Source organism: Equus quagga, chromosome 6 (genome assembly GCF_021613505.1).
Source record: "Equus quagga isolate Etosha38 chromosome 6, UCLA_HA_Equagga_1.0, whole genome shotgun sequence".
Taxonomy (NCBI): Eukaryota; Metazoa; Chordata; class Mammalia; order Perissodactyla; family Equidae; genus Equus; species Equus quagga.
Genome location: NC_060272.1, coordinates 55,873,628 through 55,896,916, shown reverse-complemented (window position 1 = coordinate 55,896,916; position 23,289 = coordinate 55,873,628). Strand labels below are relative to the sequence as shown.

The 23,289-nt window shown below is 35.2% G+C and overlaps 1 protein-coding gene across 1 annotated transcript in view; it reads left to right on the top strand.

Annotated features, from left to right (window-relative positions):
* The window catches only part of CCDC122 (coiled-coil domain containing 122), a 33,947-nt gene that overhangs the window by 4,874 nt on the left and 5,784 nt on the right, over positions 1-23,289 (top strand). The window contains exons 2-5 of the mRNA XM_046663948.1: positions 5,043-5,132; positions 5,650-5,765; positions 11,409-11,807; positions 12,579-12,695. Of these exons, the coding sequence (XP_046519904.1) occupies positions 5,043-5,132; positions 5,650-5,765; positions 11,409-11,807; positions 12,579-12,695 (722 nt within the window). The remainder of the gene's footprint in view (positions 1-5,042; positions 5,133-5,649; positions 5,766-11,408; positions 11,808-12,578; positions 12,696-23,289) is intronic.

Sequence of the window (23,289 nt, the reverse complement as noted above, 5' to 3'; positions counted from 1 at the left end):
TTAATTTTTTAGCTTCCTCAGTCGAACATCAGTTTTAAACTCCCTCTCCCACTTAAAAAGCAAAAGCAATTTCGCCTTTATGTGAAAAGTATGTACATAATTTTTCTTTCCTTGTTTTCTGATAAAATATCTATTTTAAAGAGGGTAAAATGAAATTATAAACTTAACTACTTTGACCACCTAGCAGGTCCACACTCAGCAGCTCTTTCCATTCAGAATGAAAAAGGGTACTTATGTGACATGGGTGAACATATACAATTGCCTCCTCTTAATTCTTCTAAGCCAAAAGCTCTCAAAAGCCCCAGTGGAGTTTGACAGCCTTGCTTTATTTTGCTCATTAGCTGTGAGGGAGGTACCAGATGATGAGTTTCCAAAAGCTTGAACCATGGCCCTTTTAAAACCTCCTCCCAAGGGTCGAATACAGAAGCTTGCCTCTTGAATTCAAATGAGATAGTGCACAAATCAGGCTTATCACAGTGCTTTACTACATATAAGTGCCTAATAAATGTTAATTTGGATCCTAATTGCTTCAAATTCCATCCTTGCTACTTGTTGGATGTGTGACCCTTGGCAAATTTTCTAATTTCTCCAAGTCTTAGTTTGCTAATTTATAAAATATAGGTAAAATAATATCTAGCTTGTAGGATTACTTTGAGAGACAATAAACATAATCCATGTAAAAGCACTTAGAACAGTGCCAGTTATTTGTAAATATTCAACAAATGTTGACTATAGTTATTACAGAAGAATGGTAGTTTATTATAGTATTTCCATTGCATCGTTTTCTATAAAGCTTTTTTGGAGTTGAAAGTGTCGTTCCTAAATGATTGTGTTTTATATATGAGTTTGGACATTTGCTACCAAATACTGTAGGTATTGTAAGATTGCTGTTTTTTTTTGGAATCAGAGTCACTTAATTCATCTTTCTAGTCCCCACAATGCCTTGCATACACAGACAGTCCTCGTCTTAACCATGGTGTCGACTTAGGACTCTTTGACTTTACAATGGTGTGAGAAGAATACACATTCATTAGAAACCATACTTCAGTTTTTGAATTTTGATCTTTTCCAGGCTAGCAATGTGCAGTACGATACTCTCTCATGATGCTGGGCAGAGGCAGCAAGCCACAGCTCCCAGTCAACCCTACCATCACCAGGGTACACAACCAATACACTGACAACCATCTGTACCCATACGACCATTCTGGTTTTCACTTTCAGTACAGTATTCAATAAATTACATGAGATATTCAACACTTTACTATAAAAGAGGCTTTGCGTTAGATGATTTTGCCCAATGTAGCCTAATGTAAGCGTTCTGATCATGTTTAAGGTAGGCTAGGCTAAGCTATGATGTTCGTAGTTGAAGTGTATTTCATGCAGTTTCAACTTAGGGTATTTTCCGCTTATGATAGGTTTATTGGACATAACCCCGTCATGAATCTAGAAAGATCCGAAATATGTACCCACATTTGTGGTTTGAATGAAAGAGTAATTGATATTGTCTAGTCTCTAAACTCTTGTTTTCATTGACTTGTGCAATTGTAATGAATTATCAGTAGATGGCAGTAGCTTGTTTTCATTTTTATTTTATGTCCATTCTACAACAGAGATCCAGACAGAGAAGAAACCAAAACTTTCCCAATTTTAAAGCAGATATCCTTTCATGAATAGTTGGTTTAAATAAATATCATCTAAGAGTTCTTCAATTTATGTTGCTTCAGAAATCGAGATCAAGAAGTACTGGTCACTTTGTTTTTTTATTCTATAAGTTTAATTTTTTTCATTTTTTAGGTTTCTTCAACAGATTCTTTAGGGAATACGAAAATAAGTAAGACACTGTATTTGCCTTCATGAAGCTTTTTGTTTTGGAGTCAGAGTCACTTAATTCATCTTTCTAGTCCCCACAATGCCTTGCCTGTACAAACGGTCCCCAACTCAACCATGGTTCGACTTAGGACTCTTTGACTTTACAATGGTGTGAAAACAATACACATTCAGTCTAATGGGGAAATATCATATAAAAGAATGGGAATAAGAGTAAAAATTTGTTGAGTGGCAGGAGTTTGCTAAATGCTTTAAATGCATTATTCCTTTTAGTCTTCACAATAATCCTAATGAGGCAGGTACTACTCTTGTTCTCATTTTACAGATAAAGAATGTGAGGCCTGAGTTGGAAAGAATTTATCTAATAAACTAGCAAGTGGCACAACCTGGACTCTAAACCAGCTCTGTCTTACTCTAGAACCTATACTGATATCTATCATGGTATAATAGGGATATAGAAGAAATTGCACTAAAGAGCGAGAGAGATCATATCTATCCAGAAAGATCAAGAAAAACTTCTTAAAGGAGATGCCATCTAAGATGGAGTTGAAAGTTGGCTGTGATGTTGACATGATCAGAACAGTATTTTGCAAGCATTATTCTGTCAGTGGACAGGGTGAATTAGAGTGGAGATTGACTACAATTAGGCCCCTATTATGTGCCAGGCACATAGTAATGGAGAGCAGGAAAAATGCCTCACGTCCAGACTTAGTGGCTTGAGAATGAGGAAGCAGTATCTTTGGAGGATTTCGGTTCGAGCAAAAGATGAAGGGAAAGTTCACTGAAGAGACTGAAAATAGAGAGGATTTTGCTGAAGATGGACCAAGAGTTTCAGGGGTCACAATGGAAGGATATAAAAGAGCTGGAGAGTGGGTAACTATCAAATCAGGGGACTTACCAAACATGAGAACTTGGGTCTTCAAGATGAGGAATGATCTGGGAGTCTCAGTCTTCTTCTGGAGATTGAGGTTAACAGGGATGTAGGGTAAAATGGGAATAGTACACAGTGAGTGTCTTAGGCAGTTTGTGGAGATGACACTATGATTTGGGGGAGAGAGAAACAGGAGGACTCACCAGAAAGGTAACTTACCTAGAAGGAACTTCCCAGGAGCATGAAGAACTCAGAGTCTCCTCTTGATAGTACAAATTGTGGTGTTGAGGCCACTGGAGGTCTGTAGAAACTCTAGCAGTTCCATCAGTGGACTTTACTCAAATAGTTCCCCTAAGAAGAAATGTGGGTAGCCGTGGGAATGGAAAGGAGAGAGTTGACTAAAGTGGTATTTTAGCAATACAGGAATACAAAAGTAGTTGGATTCTGGAGTGGTATATAAAGACATGGCTCTCCTCTTTAAAAAATTATAATCTTGGTAGTCTAGCCTACTGGTTAAGAACGTGAGCCCTGGAGCCAAACCACCTGAATTCAAATCAAATCTCACACTAATAGGTGTCTTAGTTTGGGTAAATTTTTTTATCTCTTTGTGCTCACTGTATTTCTCTGTAAAATGAAAATTATAATAATAGTATCTACCTCATAAGGTTAAATGAGTTAATATTTGTAAAGTTCTTATACATGGCACAGAATAATCACTATATAATGTTTGTTTTTGTTGTTATTTTTTTATGTAAAGCACTTAGAACAATGTCTGGCACAAAGTAAGCACTATATGTTTACTATTGTAATCAATTGAGAGAACTAACTGGAAGTATAAATGTAAAGGGCATGCACTTTTCAAGGTAGATAGATAGAGAGAATTAAGGGTGAAGTCTGTGATCGTGAAACCCATACAAAAGAGCTAGAGAGAAAATCAGATTTGGCTATATTAGCATTAATCTGGGGCAGTCCGCATGTTAAGCAGAAAGGACATAGGTTAATAGCATGAAGAGGAAATGGACTCAGTTTCAAGGAAGACATCATAAAAGAGGCAAGTTTGAAATGGGATTTGAAGGGAGTGAAGAAACAGAGAAGAATTGTAAATTCTCAGGGGTTATTATGACCCTCTGCTGAGTTAAGCTCTCAGGATTTCTTTAGCTTGATAAGATATTTCTGGATAGATTTGAGTCTCCTGATTTAGGAAGAAATTCAACTTTGTTGTTCTTTCCTTTTTGCTTATATATCAAGTTTCAATCCTTTAAAATTTTGTTTTTGGAAAACACATCTAACTTGTATACAAAACTTTGAATGTAACTTATCTTTAGGAAAGATACTTAGTGATTCTGCAGATTTCCTTGTGAAAGCTTCCTTACATGTGCCTTACTGTTATGATAATATTTCACTTCTTCTGGCTTGCAAAGTTTGTCATGACATGACTTTAGTATGATTGGAAAGATTCACAGGTTCTATAAAAATCAACTAAGATTTTTTTTAAAACAGATGTCATCTAAATTTAAAAAATCCATATGTTCAAATGTTAAATAGGAGATGACAATTTCAGAAGTATTTAACAACAGCAAATTTTTTTAATCATGCAAACTTGTACAATTTCATTTATGTAGGAATGGACTGGCAAATTCAGATACCCTTTTCCCAAAAGCTGGTAATGCCTTTACTCTGCCAACTCAGCATTTGCTGTGTTGGTAGAGGGAAGGGACTCTTTCTCTCCTTCGTTCAAAGAAGAAAAATATCTACCCATTCATCTTATCAGTTACTCCTAGATATAGAAAAGATTGAAATAAGGTTTTAAACTTGCACAGGGAGTACCCCAGCCAGAATAGCACTGGACAGGAGTGCTACATTCCCTATATCCTAGACCGCGGCAGAAATTGTTAATCCATCTTGGCACTGTTTCTCACTGATTCTGGTTATAGTTTCAGAACCCATTTCATCATCATACTGGAGGTACCGACTACTAATCCATAATAATTAATTACCTTCTATATATGTCAGGTACCGTGTTAAGCTTGTTACATATATTACTTTAATTATTACAAAAGCCCTGTGAGGTTTTACCGGTGGGGACACTGATGATCAGAGAAGTTAAGAAACTTGCTCAAGGTCATAACAGTTGAAAAGCAGGAGAACCAAGATTCAGATACAGTTCTACTTTCCTCCAAAAATCTCTCACTTAACCATTGTATTTAACTCTTAGAACAAATGATGAAATGTCATTGCCATCCCTGGGAGGTATTTGACAATTAATTTACTTTTAGAATCACCAATATATGAAAGGAAAAAAATAAAGAAAAATGAAAGATTATCAACAATGATTATTTTGTAGGAGTAAAGAAGGTGAACCAGAAAGGGGAAAAGAGGCACACAAGAATGTCAGGGAACATAGAAAGGAAGAGTCAAGGAGTTCCTGAAGAAGGTAATGAAGGATTCTTAAGAAATACATAACTAAAAGATAAGGGACAACAAAGTACTATGATAGGATGATTGTGTTAAAATTGATAGCAAATTAGAATAGAGGGAAGCTGTTAAATTTTGCCAGGAAGAAACATATACAGTTTTTAGAAAAGGCATAACAACCTGAGAATGCAGGCCTATAATGAAAATTCATTAACTGTAATTGCTATAAAGTTGTTATGGCAGCACTATAATTATAGTATTTATGCAAGTGGTCTGGATAAAAAAAATAGGACAATCAAAATATTTATGTTGTTCCATAAAGGAATAAATATAACACTGCAGTAGGCTATTTTCAATTGTCTATTATTATTGCCTTTGATTTTGGTTTTGTTTATAGTCATAAAGTTAAAATTACCAATCCTAAATGTCGTTTATTTATGAGAAAATATCAAATCTTTCATGATTTTGAGTAAAGAAGCATAACTTTCTTAGAATGTCTGCATTTAAATTTTTATGTGCTATATTCTTTTGTCTAGCTGTGGCTAAACAGGACACATCTTCATTAACTGATGCTGTAGAGCAAGTGGCAAAGCAACAGCAATCACAAACATCGGAAATAGAGAAAAATAAAAAAGTTTTATTCCATTTGCAGGTAACCTATTTCATACAGTCTTTTAAATGAGTCTTTACTTTCTTCAAAACTATTTTAAGTTAGTAACAGAGAAGTTTTGAAGGATACTTAATGTGGGGAGGCAATTTTAAACACTTCTATTTCACACTTACTCCTTCTTAATGATTCTTTTATCACTAAGTGAAGTCTATATGAGCATTTGAGTTTCATGGAACATTTTACACACCCAGTATGCAAAGATTCAACAGTGTCATTGCAACTGTACTATGAGCATATAAAACCCAATGTGTCACACAAAATTATTTTAAATTTACTTCTATTTGATAGTTCTTCCTAAAATGCCGAATTGAAAGAAGGTTAAGTTTTTAAGCCAGTGTTTTTAAAGCTATGGCTTGTGAGTTACTAGTTGTGAACTAGTGAGTGAACATTTCAAGTAGACAAAGAACATTTCTGTGTCCCTTATATTTCATAATATATTCATAATTCCACTACAGGTAATCTGGAAGCTGTAATTGGTTTTTGCATGCAGCATAATTAGATATAACTGTACTCTGTTAATATAGCTAAAGAAGTAATATGGAGGTCCCAGCCGCATGGCCAAGGGGTTAAAGTTCCATGCACTCTGCTTTGGTAGCCTGGGTTCATGGGTTTGGATCCCAGGAACAGATCTACTCCACTCACCAGCCATGCTGTGGCGGTGTCTCACATACAAAAAGAAAAATAGAGGAAGATTGGCAGGGATGTTAGCCAGGGGTAATCTTCCTTGACCAAAAAAAAAGGAGGATTGGCATTGGAAGTTAACTCAGGGTGAATCTTCCTCAGCAAAAAAAAAAAAAAGAAGAAGAAGAAGAAGAAGGAAAAATGGAAATAGTATCTTTACTATGTGCTTTGTAAAGGTTTTTCTTAATGAAATATATCATAGAAATGAAAAGAATAGGCTCTAGAGCCCAACTGCCTAGTTTGAAAAACAAGATTTGCTACTTGTCGCTCAGTGGTTTAATTTCTCTGTGCTTCTGTTTTCATATTTGTAAAACGGAGATAACAATAGGACCTACTTCTAAGATTTTCATGAGGATTAAATGAATTAATACTTATAAATATATGTAGGATATTCTTTCTGGGGCTCTGGTGGACAGTATAGGGCTGGATTTTGACATTAGGTTTAGATATTTTCTGTAAAACTTCTCAGTCTTCAAAGAGTTTCACAGATGTTATTTCACTTATATTGAGGGCTTATGTTCTATTCAGCATTTTGCTAAACATTGTCCTCGCTCTTAAGTTTCTCACCATCTATTGAAGAGGGAGACAAAGAAGTAAATAAATAATTACATGCAGGGTAGTAGTGTCAATAGAGGCATGAACACAGATTTAACCCGGAAGAAGTGATCAAAAGAAAGTGATGTTTCAGTTGAGTTTTAAAGGATAGCTGGAGTTCACTTGAATGGTGTCTGGGACAGGTTTAAGGGTTAGAGGGTGAGGAGGAGGATATTCCAAAAAGAAGAACCTGAGAAAATTCACAAAGTCTTGGAATCGCATTGATACATTCATAGAACTATATGTAGTTTGGTGGTGGTATAGTCTAGAGTGTGTTTTGAGAAGTGGTGGGAGATATATACCATGATAAGAAATCCAGACTTTATTCTAAAGGTGATGGGAAGGTTTTGATGGGCTTTAAGCAAGGGAGCAAAAGATTAAATTTATGTTTTAGAAAGAGAATTCCAGATGCATAAAAAACACTTGTCATAATCCAACATCCGTTCATGATAAAAATTCTCAGCAGAGTAGGAATAGAACAGAACTTCCTCAATCTAAAAAGGGCATCTACATTCCTACATGAATCCTACAGCCAACTTCATATCTCATGGTAAAAGACGAATATTTCTCTCCTAAGATCAGGAACCAGGCGAGGATGTGTGCCCTTACCACTTCTGTTCATTCTGTGGTACTGGTAGTTCAAGCCAGTGCAATCAGGCAAGAAAAATAAATAGAAGGCATTCAGATTGGAAAGGAGGAAGTAGAACTGTTTTTATTTACATATGGCATGATTATCTTTAGAAAATCCTAAGGAATCTATAAAAAAAACTATTAGGACTAATAAGTGAGTTTAGAAATGTTGAAGGAGACAAGACTAATATATGAAAGTCAACTGTTTCTATACATTGAAAGAAACAGTCAGAAATTAAAATTTAATTTGTATTTGGAGATGGGACTTTGGAAAGTAATTAGGCTTAGATGAGGTCATGAGAGTGAGGCTTTCGTGATGTAAGAAGAGAAGAGGCACCAGGGCTTGCTGGCTGTCTCTGCCATGTGAGGACACAGTGAGCTGTCTGCAAGCCAGGAAGAGAGCTCTCACCAGAATCCAACCATGCTGACACCCTTTCCAGCCTTCAGAACTGTGAGAAATAAATTTCTATTGTTTAAGCCACTGAGTCTACGGTATATTGTTATGGCAACCCAAGTAGACTAAGACGGTTTGTGAGACCTGTATGCTGAAGACAGAAAAACATGGCTAAGAGAAATTACAGATCTAAATAAATAGAGAAATATACCATTTTCATGAATCAGAAGATTCAGTATTGTTAACATGTCAGTTCTTTCAATTTTATCTATAGTGTAAAAGCAGTTCCAATCAAAATCTCAGCAGGCACTTTTTAGAGCAATTGACAGGCTGATTCTAAAAGTCATATGGAAATGGAAAGGACCTAGAGTAGCCAAAACCATTTTTTTCCCCCTTTTGGAGGTCAAGATTCTCCCTGAGCTAATATCTGTTGCCAATCTTTCTCTTTTTTTTCCCCCTCCCCTAAGCCCCAGTGCATAATTGTATATCCTACTTATAAGTCCTTCTAGTTCTTCTATGTGAGCTGCTGCCACAGCCTGGCTACCCACAGACAGGTGGTGTGGTTGCATGGCCAGGAAATGAACCTGGGCCACTGAAACAGTGAAAGTGCCAAACTTTAACCTCTAAGCCATCAGGGCTGGCTCCAAAGCAATTTTGAAGAATGAGAACAATGTTGGAAGTTCATATATTACCTGATTTTAAGATTTATTATAGAGTACAGTAACCAGGATAGTGTGATCTGGAATAAAGATAAGACATACAGATCCATGGAACAGAATAGAGTGTCCAGAAATAGCCCCACACATATCAATTGATTTCAAAGAGATGCTGTTATGGACTGAATGTTTGTGTTCCCTCCAGTGTGATGGCATTTGGAGGTGTGGCCCTTGGGAGGTAATTAGATGAGGTTATGAAGGTGGGGCCCCTATGATGGGATTAGTGTCCTGATAAGAAGAGGAAGAGAGACCAGAGCTCTCTCTCTCTTTCTCTGTCTTATGAGGACACAGCAAGAAGGCAGCTGTCTGCAAGCCAGGGACAGGGTCATCACCAGGAGCAAAATCTGCTCATAACTTAATCTTGGGCTTCCTAGATTTCAGCACTGTGAAAAATAAATGTCTGTTGTTTAAGCCACCCAGCCTTTGGTGTTTTGTTATAGAAGGAGGCTGGAAGAGGGGAGAATAGCACATGAGAAGGATGGCACAGTAGAGAGGGACTAGAGCACATAAGGCCGTGCAAGCCACAGTAAGGAATTTTAATTGTATTATCAGTGCAATGAGAAGCCATTGGAGGATCTTGAGCAGGGAAGTAACAGGATATGATTTATGTTTTTTAAAGATTCTTCTGCTTAATATATGGAGCCTAGTTGGGGGAAAGGAGGAAGAATGGAGAGAGGGAGACCAGGTAGGAGCTAGACCACGCTACAAAGATTGGTCAGAAGTGAATTTAGGATTTTATTTCGGAGGCCCAACCATCAGGATTTGCTAGTCAATAGGTTCTGGGGGCTAAGGTAAAGGGAGGAATCAAGAATAGCTTCTAGGTTTTTGAGTATCCAGGTGCAAAGTGGTACAGTTTATTGAAATGAGGAAGACTGGAGGAGAAATATGCTGGGTATGTAAAATAAATGCTCTTTTCTGAACATGTATAGTTGAGATGTCTGTTAAATATCTAAATACAAATGTCAAGCGGGCATTGAGATATAAGAGCTGGAGATATCAGCATCTTGTATTTTTCATGGTGCTTCCCTATCTTGTCTCTGCCAGGAAAAGACAGGTTGGGTCTGCCTTTTTAGTGCAGCGCCTCCCTCTCAAAATTATAAATTTATTTAAAGGATAACCTACTAGATAGGGAAAAAAAAGGATGGAGGATGGCCTACAGAGTTGTTTTGGTGGGAGGATCTATAGAACTTGATGAACAGTTAGATATAGATAATAAAGAGAAGGGAGGAATTAAGGATGGCTCCCAAGTAGTATCATTAGTTAATTAGTTTGGGAAAATAGGGGTGTGGTAATTTGCATTTTTGGTCCAGATTCTTCCTCCTTGTATATATCTACACCCTTTGCCATGTATCATTACAGTGTCCTTCCATAGTGAGTAAGCATACTTTTACCCCCTTGACTGTGTGTTTCATCATATGACCAGCTGGATGTCAGCAGATGTCATTCAAACAGAGGCTTGAAAAAGCTCTTACATAGTTGAGCTTCCATTCTTCTGCATCTGCTATCATCATAAGAGGGACCTGTCTGGCCTGGCCCACTGGAGGTTAAGACACATGTAAAGCAAAGCCAAGACACCCCAGCCAGCCCAGTCAGCCAATCATCTTCCAGCCAGCCAACCCCCAGACATTTGAGCAAATCCAACCAACGTCAACATCTAGCCAACCCCAGCTGCTCCCAGTCATGTGAGCAATAAGCAATTATTGTTGTATGTCACTGAAGTTTTGTGGTTCTGACAATACATAACTGATGCAAGGAAGAACAGGATGGGATGGTGAGGGGGATTAGTCTGATTTTTGGACATGATGATTCAGATGGCCAGTGGCAGCTGAGTGTAGGACTCAACAGCCACTTGTGATCTGTGAATCATCATCATATACATAGCTCAAGATTTAAGTAAGGATAAGATTACCCCAGGATTATATATAGAATGAAAAGAGGAAGTTATGATGACTGCACCCTGAGGAAGACCTATATTTGAAGGAACCATTGACATTGAGAAGGGATGCTCATAGATATCTGAGGAGAACCAGAGAAGAGTGGTGGTGTGAAAACTTCAAAGAGGAGGTGTTGGTTAGAAATGCCAAATGTCACAGAGAGGTAAAATAGATGCCTTTATACTCATTTTACAAATGAAGAAAGTGAGGTTTGGATAGGGTAATTAAGCTTGCTATGTATGATCATACCAACTAGTAAATAGCAGTAAGGGCAGTAGAACCCAGATCTTTTGATTTTTTAACCCAAGGCTTTATCATTTTTATCATATTGTCTTTCTTCAGTGTGTACTTCCAATGCCCATAAATACATTATTAAAATGATTGTAAAGTATCTTTTATATATAAAATGTTAAGACAAATGATAAAATTGTAATATTTAGAATTAGATGAACTTTAAAAAATAAGAAATATATAACTTTGGGCTCCCTCTGAGATTATAAAATAATTTTTTTACTTTATTGCACATTTCTTTCTATTCATCAATTTTTCTATATCTGATAAATACATATTTTTTATGTTAAGTGATTTTCCTACATGCACTGTGGATCAAAACAATGACTTTTCTCTTATGCTGTATATCGTGAATTAATAATAATAATGTTGAAATATATTACAGAATGAACTTCATGAGCTTGAAAAACAAATAGCATCTGTCTCTGCAGAAACTAAGGAAACAGAGAGGCAAATTTATCAGCAAGATGCTGCCATAGAGAATACCAAACTTCAGTGTGGGAGCCTAGAAACTCAAATCAAATCCTTACATTCAGAAAACGTAAAGCTTAAATTTGACATAGAAGCTGCCCAAGAAGATTTTGAGGAACAAGTGATAAGATATAATGAATATCATGCAAAAATAAAAGTGCATAAAGATAGTTTGGGGGAAATAGAAAGCAAATGGTCATTTATGAGTGAACTCCAGGAAAAACGAGATCTTGTTAAAAAACTAAAGGCAATGAAAGAGGAACTTATGCAAGATCTCCAAAATCCAGAAGGAAACCAGATGAAACAAGTACAGGTTTGAAATATCACTTATCAAAACTTTTTCTGTCACTCCTTTTTTGCAAGTACACTTCTTAAGTGATAAATTTATCACTACTTTAATAAAAAACCCATAGCTGCATTAACTAGCTTCAGAAACTATTTTCACAATTTTTAAAAACTTGGATAAGTACATGAATATGTAACAACTATGCCAAATGTGAAAAAGCATAAAGGAAATGTCCCAAATCCTCTGTGGATTAATAAAAATATATAGACAAATAAAATCACAGTGAACAGTTAACCCATTTGTTGCAGAAAGTAGAACTCACAAAAATGTTGAAGTCCCAGCTTCTAGACTGATGGATCTAGACCAATTCAAATCAATTTAGTATGCTTAATGCTGTTATGCAAACACTATGAATTAATAATTTCACCTTAAGCATCTTCTATTTCTTTTACTATTCTTTGAAGACAGTGGGAGACACAAACTTAAAATACCTATAATTTCTTACAAGAGAATGAAAAATGCCCATTATACTATTTCTGGGCAGTCGCCACTATAACTACCACTTTCCTTTATGTCTTATTTTCATTTGGTTTTTAGTTCTAAGTTTTCAAATCTAAAGTTTTTCACCTGAATAACAGTTCTTTATCCTTTGTACATATGGAAGCAATATTCTAATCCTATTTAACAAAATTAAATGTGATGGCTAGTTTTCTTACATTATAGAAACACTGAAAATCTTGGATTTATACTGACCATTCATTGTTTGACTTGTATGTTTTGAATTTTATAAATATACAGGAAGACATTACAAAGCTAAAGGATAAAATTATAACTGTAAAAGAGTCTATCATTGAAGAAACTTGTTTTCTTGAGGAAGAAAAAGAGACACATGAAAGATTAAGGAAAGAAATAGAGGTAAGCTTTAATTATCAGGATTTCAATGTTTATGAGATCATTTCTTAAACTTATACTATATTCATAATTTCCATAGTTTACTCTCAATTCTCAAAGCAGCAAGAGGACAAAAAAGAACTATAAAAAGCAGTAGATAAGTCCAAATCATTATCAAAGGTGTTCAAATACGTGAATGTATTCAAACAGAGCAAGCACTCAGTCCTATTTAAATCTGGCCTAGAATTCTTCCAGGTCTCATTCCACCCACTGCTTGGCACCAAATTAATGGCTAGAAAACAGAGGCTCTTAAGTCAAAAAGATGACAATTCCTAAGTAGACATCAGAGACTCCTCAAAATAGAGTAAAAAAACCAATGGAAGTCATTAGTATTCTAAACCTCTCTGACTTCATACTTGCCATTACCAAGAGTCAAATTAAAAAAAAAAGTGATGTGCAAAATTGAAAGTGAGACTAAATTTGTACCACCACTGGTAGACTTCTGTGATCATTATTGTTCACAAAATGGAGAACAAAAATGGAAAAGAATATGTCATTAAGGGCAAATAACTAATTTTCACCCTTAAGAAATTAATTTGTAAAATAAAAGATGCAAGTTTTTAACTTGCTTGTGACTAAATTTGACACAATTACAAAGTATCTGAGGAAGTTGAAGATAAAAAAACCTCACCTTTACAAAACATTCTCTTTAAGAAACACTATGATTTTCTCTTATATTTTACTAGTAATCAAAATAAGTGTGGGGTTTTTTTGCCCTTCTAGATATCAAGATTTATTGTAAAACCATAAGTAGTAAGACAGAATATAAATGACATTGAAATGGAAAAAAAATTGTTAAAGAAAAAAAAGAATCCAGCAATAACCCATCATATGTGATACAAAAAAATCTGTTAGCCATATGGAAAAATAAAGAAAATTTTGAAATACAACTGCATTCATACCTCATAACACACACATACACACACTTCCAGGAGGACTGAAGACAATATAAATGACAAAATTAACCATTTGTGTCAGAGAGATATTTCTTTTAAAAGACACACACACCTACCCACACACACACTGCATGATTAAATATTACTTTTGACTATATCATAAATTTCTAGGTTGTTGAAATGCACCATAACAATATATAAAACAGGATTCATTTTGAGAGAAGATATTTGTAACACACATAAGTGACTAAGAGATAAGAAAATGTCAAACAAGCCAGTAGAACATTGAGTAAATAGTATGAAAAGTCTTATTTTTTGAAATATGAATATCCCAAAAAGCAATGGCAAACATGACTAACCTCATTAATGGATTGATAATTAAAACCAGAATGAGGTCCCATATTTAGCCCATTGGATTATCAGTATTACAATTGGTAAGATGTGGAACACTGGAATTCTAATATACCATTGGTATGAGTATAAATTGGTAAAAGCATTTTGGAATGGAATTTGAGATTACCTCGTAATTTTTTTATGCTAATAGACTTTATTGAAGTATAATTGTCATAAGAGTAAGTACATAGATCGTAAGGATTTAGCTTGATTAATTTTGCCTAATGTATGTTTTGACTTACACCCATGTTACCATCACCTAGACCACGATATAAAACTTTCCCATGATGCCCAGAAAGTTCTTTTGTACCACTTTCCTCAGGCTAACACTGATTCTTTTTTTTGGTGAGGAAGATTGACCCTGAGCTAACATCTGTGTCAATCTTTCTCTATGTTTTGTATGTGGGCAACACCATAGCATGGCTTGATGAGCAGTGTGTAGGTCAGAGATCCAAACCTGCAAACCTTGGGCCACTGAAGTAGAGTGTGCAAACTTAACCACTAAGTACCCAGGCTGGTCCTGGGCTACCTCTGACTTTTTAAGACAGCTTTATTGAGATATAAATCACATACTGTACAATTCACCCATTTAAAGTGTATAATTCAATGGTTTTTATTATAGTCACACATAATTTGTAACCATCACCACAGTCAATTTTAGAAATTTTCATCACCTTGTAAAGAAACCTCATACAATTTAGCTATGACCTCTCCATTTGTCTACTGTATTTACCCATGTTTTTGCTCTACTATATTCTTTCTTCCTTCCAGATGTTCTAAGATTCCTTCTTTTATCATTTGCTTTCTCTTTAGAAAACTTCTGGGGCCAGCCCCATGGCCAATTGGCTGAGTTCATGCATTCCACTTCAATGTCCCAGGGTTTCACCAGTTCGGATCCTGGGTGCACTCCTCATCAAGCCATGCTGAGGCAGCATCCCACATAGTAGAACTTGAAGGACCTACAACTAGAATATACAACTATATACTTGGGGTCTTTGGGGAGAAGAAGAAGAAGAAAAAAAGAAGATTGGCAACAGATGTTAGCTCAGGACCAATCTTTAAAAAAAAAAAAAGAAAAGAAAACTTCTAAATGCATTCTTTTAGGATAGGTCTGCTGATGACAAAGTCTTTTAGTTTTTTTTCATCTGAGAATGTTTTGATTCCCCCTCCATTCCTGAAGGACATTTATGCTGGATATAGAATTCTGGGTTGACAGTCCTTTCTAAACTTGAAAAATGCTTCTTTATGGCCTCCATGATTTCTGAGGAGAAATTCAGTCATTCAAATTTTCTCCATATGGATAAGGTTTTTGTTTCTTGCTGCTTTCAGGATTTCCCATGTCTTTGGTTTTTGGAAGTTTTACTGTCTTTTGGCATGAATTTCTTTGGATTTACCCTATTTGGAATATCTTCAGCTTCTTGATTCTGTAGGTTTATGTCTTCTGCCAAATTTGGGGAATTTTCAGCTCTTATTTTTTTTGAATACTTTTCCATCTTGGCCCTCTTTCTTCTCTCCTTCCAGAACTCTGATGACACAAATGATAGATTTTGGCTATAGTCCCACAGGTCCCTGAGGCTCTGTTTACTCCTTTTTCCAGTCTATTTTCTATTTTTCAGATTGAGTAATTTCTAGTGTTCTATCTTCCATTCACTGATTCTTTCTTCTTTCCCCTCCATTCTGCTACTGAGCCCAGCCATTAAATTTTTCATTTTGATTATTATATACTTTCCATTTGGTTCTTTGTATCTTTTATTCTTTGCTGATACTTTCTATTTTTTCATTTGTTTTAGGCAAGTTCGTAATTTCTCATTGAAGCATTTTTATGATAACTGCTTTAAAATGCTTGTCAGATAATTCTGACTTCTGTGATTTTCTTAGTACTGGCACATGTCCATTGTTATTTCTTATTAAGTTTGAGATCTTCCTAGTTCTTGGTTTGATAATTGATTTTCTATTGAAATCTGAATGTGTTGGGTATTATGTTTTAAGACTCGTGATCATTGTTACTTCCAGGTGGTGGTTAGAAAATCAGATTCTCCACTCAGTGTCCATTGCCACTCCTGGAGGGAGAAAAAGCTTCTTGTTCCTGCTGGCCAGGAGAGGGAGTTCCTCCTGCCCACTGGGCCTCTGCTTTTAACCCCCTGGCTGGGAGGGGCAGGGGCACCTCCTTACTCTTCCCCATGTGGCCTCCGCTGATACCATGTAGATGTGGCCTTGTCTCTACTGAATGGTGGTGCATGTCCTGACTCTCAAGTAGGCCTCCTCTGACATTCTCTCAGTGAGAAGGGGAAGGATGAGTTGCTACCACTAGAAGGGGTTAGAAGTCCAGGCTCCCCAAATTGGCTCCGGTGACACCACTGGGTGTGGTTTTTACTGCCCAATGGGGATGAAAAGTCCTGGTTCCCTAATTAGCCTTTTCTGACACAACCCCAGCAGGAGGATTAGGGCACCTTGTTATAACTTAGCAATGGTGGAAGTTTAGGCTTTCCACACAGCCTTTGCTGGTGTGTGTGTGTTGGGTGGGTGGGGGGGGGGGGCAGTGGCAGGGGACCATAGTTTATTCGTGGTGTTTTACCTTAATAAAGTAGTTACTATCTAAAAGTTTTCTACTTTGCTAGGCTGCCCTTCTCCTAGTTCTTTGGCTAGAGAGCAGACTTTTCTTGGAAATTTTTTTGTCTGCACCTATTGGCATTTCCAGGTTGCTGTCTTCTCCAGTATCTACTCTGGGTATATGAGGCAAAATAAAACCCAGGGAACTCATGACCATGTTACTCCTTGGGTCCTGAGGTCCATAGTCCATTTGCCTTCTTCTCTCTACCTTTCAGAAGCTTCTTATTTTTATTTTATATATAATGAGCAGGGTTTTTAGTTCTACTTAGCAGGAAGAATACGTTATGAAGTATGTCTACTTCATGTTGACAGAAGCAGAAAAGTAAGTGGGTACTTTTAATGGTAGAGGGTGATGTAAATGGCCACTAATGTGAGATTTAGATGGAATGTCACTAGCTTGAGACATCATTTTTTAATGTTTTCATCATTGTGGTTCAAAATCCACAAATAAATCAATGTGGTACACCACATTAACAAAATGAAGAATAAAAACCACATGATCATCTCAGTAGATGAAGAGAAAGCATTCAACAAGATATAGCATCCATTTATGGTAAAAATTCTGAATAAAATGGGGATAGGAGGAAAGTTTCTCAACATAATAAAGATATGACAAACCCACAGCTAATATCATACTCAACAGAGAAAAACTGAAAGCTATCCCTTTAAGAACAGGAACTAGACAAGGATGCCCACTTTCACTACTCTTATTTAACATAGTATTGGAAGTCCTAGCCAGAGGAATAAGGCAAGAAAAATAAATAAAAGGGATCCACATTGGAAAGGAAGAAGTGAAACTGAGACGTTTTGCAGATGACATGATTTTATATATAGAAAACCCTGAATAATCCATCAAAAAACTATTAGAAATAATAAATGAAGACAGTAAAGTTGCAGGATACAAAATCTGTATACGAAAATCAGTTGCTTTTCTATACACTAACAACAAAGTAGCAGAAAGAGAAATCAAGAATACAGTCCCATTTACAATTGCAACAAAAAGAATAAAATACCTTGGAATAAATTTAACCAAAGAAGTGAAAGACCTGTACACTGAAAACTATAAAACATTGTTGAAAGAAATTGAAAAAGACACAAAGAAAGGGAAAGATATTCTGTGCTCTTGGATTGGAAGAACTAATGTAGTTAAAATGTCCATACTTCATAAAGCAATCTATAGATTCAACGCAATCCCTATCAAAGTTCCAATGACATTTTTCACAAAAATAGAACAAAGAATCCTAAAATGTATATGGAACAACAAAAGACCGCAAATAGCCAAAGGGATCCTGAGAAAAGAGAACAAAGCTGGAGGCATCACTCCCTGATATCAAAATATGCTACAAAGCTATAATAATCAAAACAGCATGGTACTGCCACAAAAACAGACACACAGATCAGTGAAACAGAATCAAGAGCCCAGAAATAAACCCATACATCTATGGACAGCTAATTTTTGACAAGGGAGCCAAGAACATACAATGAAGAAAGGAAATTCTCTTCAATAAATGGTGTTGGGAAAACTGGACAGCCACATGCAAACGAATGAAAGTAGACTATGATCTTATACCATGCACAAGAATTAACTCAAAATGGATTAAAGACTTGAATGTAAGACCTGAAACCATAAAACTCCTTAGAAGAAAACATAGGGAGTACACTCTTTGATGTCAGTCTTAGCAGTATATTTTCAAATACCATGTCTGACCTGGCAAGGGAAACAAAAGAAAAAGTAAACAAATGGGACTACATCAAACTAAAAAGCTTCTGCACAGTAAAGGAAACCATCAACAAAATGAAAAGACAACTTATCAATTGGGAGGAGATATTTGCAAACCATATATCTGATAAGAGGTTAATACCCAAACTATATAAAGAACGCATACATCTCAACAAGAAAAAAACAAATGACCCAATTAAAAAATGGGCAAAAGATGTGAACAGACATTTTTCCAAAGAAGATATACAGATGACCAACAGGCACATGAAAAGATGCTCAACATCACTAATTATTAGGGAAATACAAATCAAAACTACAATGAGATATCACATCACACCCGTCAGAATGGCTATATTTAACAAGACAAGAAATAGCAAGTGTTAGAGAGGATGTGGAGAGACAGGAACTCTCATACACTGCTGTTGGGAATGCAAATGGTGCAGCCACTATGAAAAACAGTACAGAGATTCCTCAAAAAATTAAGAATAGAACATATGATCCAGCTATTTCACTGCTGGGTATTTATCCAAATAACACGAAAACGTGAATGTGTAAAGATATATGGACCCCTAGGTTCATTGCAGCATTATTCACAATAGCCCAGACTTGGAAGCAACCTAAGTGCCCATTAAGGGACAAATGGGTAAAGAAGATGTGGTATATATACACAATGGAATACTACTCAGCTATAAAAAAAATAAAAAGATGAAATCTTACCATTTGCAACAACATGGATGGACCTTGAGGGTATTATGCTAAGTGAAATAAGTCAGAAGGAGAAAGTCAAATACCGTGTGATCTCATTCATAAATAGAAGATAAAAACAAAAACAGCAAACAAACACATAGATACAGAGATTAGATTGGTGGTTACCAGAGGGGAGGAGGGGAGGAGGAGGGCGAAAGGAGCCATTAGGCACATGTGTATGGTGATGGATGGTAATTTGTCTTTGGGTGGTGAACGAGATGTAGTCTACACAGAAACTGAAATATAATGATATACGCCTGAAATTTATATAATGTTATAAACCAATGTTACCTCAATAAAAAAAATTAAAAAATAAAACCTAAAAAAAAGTTTTCGTAATTCAACTTCTTCCCGGGAAATTTAATAAATTGTTTTTAAGATTTCACAATAGGGCTACCTCTCTTTTGGGCTTTTTCATTTTGGTTCTATTACCTCCAATACATTTAAAAGTAGTCCTCAATTCTACCACAATATTATGGTTGAAAAAATGAAAATCTAAGAAATTAGAGATTATCTATAAGAAATTATAAAACTGAAGACAAATACAGCCACACTATTGTCTTGAGAACATTGCATTTTTTTCAACAATTTCTCTTACTGCTTGACGAGAATTGATCATTGATATGAGTAACCTCTTTCTCAAAACAACCACTTTTTCAAGGGGATAAATTCAAGTACCAGAAGATTTTTACTTTTTATTTCTTCTTTGAGTCTTTTTTTCTACCCCTTCTGAATGTCTTTAGCCATGGCCTGGGTACAGTTCATGGTCATCCCTTGCCTAGATACAGCATTCTTTGTTCTAAACTTTAATGCTTTCGAACATTTGTGCTTTGCATGTTTTAGTTTTGATATTAATGTTGCTTTTTTACATTTTTTTGGTTCAGAAATAATGAAAATAGTTTTTGAATTTCACATGTATTTTTGTCAATATTTTTGGTATTTTTAGGCCATATCTAAATGAAAGAAGTATTTCCAAATGTTTATCCAAAAATGCCTTTTTCTCTTGTCTGTTGTCTGTATATGTTTTGGGAGAAGGAAACTAAAAATAAGAGAAAGGAGAATAAAAATAAGCTATGAGTCATTGATTTAAAAATTAAGGAAGCAAATACAAGGTATACTAACACAAAGCTTCAAATACAAAGTGTTCAGCAATAATCAGTGATTTTCATTTCAAGGTTACAAAAATATTATTTGCCAAATCTAAGAGTTTTCAGAAAAGGGAGACTAGTGCATTTAAGGAGTTTTTAGCAAATGATGAGTGCTGCAAGCAATATTTTGTGATAACAGATACTGTGTAAAGCATTTTGAGATTCACTGATGGTTGCTCTTGCCTAAATTTTGTACAACCTGGTCTCCAAATTTAAAAGGATAGGGAAAAATTTAGAGCACTTTCAGAGCTACTAGGTGTCAGGAACAAAATATGTTTAACCTGGTACAGTACAACATGCAGCTTACACAATTAATGCATTCATTTATTGAAGTCAGCCACAGAAATTATTATACAACTAGAAAGCCAGTCCTATGAGAAAAATCCAGAAAAGCAAAGGTTTAAAAAAATGACCTAAAGGCAGGGTAAGAATTATGCAGATAGCTAGATAACATGATAACAAACTATTCTATTTTATAAAAAGTACAAAGAGAAATGTTCAGTATTATTAAATCTATTGTTGTTTATAGAGTGCCTGGCATTTTTCAAACACTTTACATAGGCTATCCCATTTAAATTCTCATAATAACATATTTTGCAGAATTCAGAAATTTTAAGTAACTTGTATAAGGTTGTATAGTTAATGATAAGTGACTGAGTAGGGTATGAATCCAGGTTGGTTGGACTCTATTTCTCTCAGTCTTTTTGAAAAATGTTTTTCATGTCTATGGGAATACGTTCTCCTTGAAAAAGATTAAAATATTAGAAGGAAAGCTGTAGTTCCTTGACCACCACTTCCCATTGCATTGCTCTCTCTTATCACGCTCCCCTGTCACTAATAGCAACCACTGTTTGGTGTATATCCTTCAAGTCTTATATATGTGTGCACTTAAATGTGTGCGTGTGTGTATGTATACACACACACACACACACACATCCTGTTGCACCACATCCTCACCAGCATTTGGTATTGTCAGTGATCCAGATTGGACCATTCTAATAAGTTTGTAGTGGTATCTCATTGTTTTAATTTGCAATTCTCTGATGACGTATGATGTGGAACATCTCCTCATATGCTTATTTGCCGTCTGTATATCTTCTTTTGTGAAGTGTCAGTTTGGGTTTTTGGCCCATTTTTTTAACCTGATTGTTTTCTTATTGTTGAGTTTTAAGAGTTCTTTGTATATTTTGAATAACAGTCCTTTATCAGATGTGTCTTTTGCAAAGATTTTCTCCTAGTGTGTGGCTTGTCTTACCCTTCTCTTGATAGTGTAATTTCCAAAGCAGAAGTTTTTAATTTTAATGAAGTCCAGCTTATCAATTATTTTTTTCATGGATTGTGCCTTCAGTGTTGTATCTAAAAAGTCATATCATACCCAAGGTCATCTAGGTTTTCTTCTATGTTATCTTCTAGGAGTTTTATAATTTTGTGTTTTACATTCAGGCCCATGATCCAGTTTGAGTTAATTTTTGTGAAATGTGTAAGGTCTGTGTCTAGATTCTCTTTTTGTTTTTGCATGTGATTGTCCAGTTGTTTCAGAATCATTTATTGAAGAGACTTTCTTTGTATTGCCCTTGCTCCTTTGTCAAAGATCAGTTGACCATATTTATGTGGGTCTATTTCTGGGCTCTCTATTCTGTTCCATTGATTTATCTGTCTATTCTTTTGCCAGTAACACACTATCTTAATTACTGTAACTTTATAGTAAGTCTTGAAGTCACATAGTATCACTCATCCAACTTTGTTCTTCTCCTTCAATATTGTGTTGGCTATTCTGGGTCTTTTGCCTCTTCATATAAACTTTAGAATCAGGTTCTCAATATCTACAAAATAACTTGCTGGAGTTTTGATTGGAATTGAATTGAATCTATAGATCAAGTTGGGAAGAACTGACATCTTGGCAATATTGAGGCTTTCTATCCATGAACATGGAGTATCTGTCCATTTATTTAGTCCTTCTTTGATTTCTTTCATCAGAGTCTTGTAGTTTTCTTCATATAGATCTTGTACATATTTTGTTAGATTTCTAACTAAGTATTTCATTTTGGGGAGTGCTAATTAAATGGTATTGTGTTTTTCACTTCAAATTCTACTTGTTCATTCCTGGTATATAAGAAAGCGATTGACTTTTGTACATTACCCTTGTCTCCTGCAACCTTGCTATAATTGATTATTGATTTTTTAAAAGTTAGAAACAATGGAGGCCAGTAAAAAATAGACAGCATCATTAAATTGCTGAAATAAGGAAAAAATGTTGAGCAAGGACTCTATATGAACGCTAGATCTAATGAAAATATTTTTCAAAAATGAAGGTGAAATAAATTTCAAATAAATAAAACCTGATGGACTTTGTTTCCAGTAGACCCATACTATAAGAAATACTAAAGAAAGTTCTTAAAGCTGAAAGGAAATGATACCAGGAAGTAATTGAAAGCACTGGAAATGGAAAATATATGGATAAATAAATGAGCCTTTTTCATTTCTTGAATTATTTAAAGGTCAATTGACAGTATAAAATTAAAACAATAATGTATTTTGGGTATTATAACATATATAGACGTAAAACATATCTTAATAATTTCCTTTTGTTATAAGGTTCTTACATTTTATGTGAAGTGGTATAATATTATTGAAGATAGACTGTGATAAATTAAGACTGTGATAAATTAAGAACTATTGAAGTTCTTAGAACAACTTCCTTTTAAAAAAATACACATAAGTATAGCTAGAAAGATAAATGAGGAAACGAAATGGAATAATAAAATATTCAGTTAACCCAAAAGAAGACAGAAAAGGAAAGAGAAAGGAAAAAGGCAAAAGTGACTAATAGGAGACAAATATTACAATGGTAGACTTAAACCCAAACATACCAATAGTTACATTAAATGTAAATGGACCAAACACTCCAATTAAAAGGGACAAATTATCAGACTGGATAAAAAAACAAGTTGCTTAATATAACCTCTTCACAAGAAATGCACTTTGAATATAAAGACACAGATAGGTTGAAAGTAAAAAGATGGAAAAAGATAAACTATGAAGAT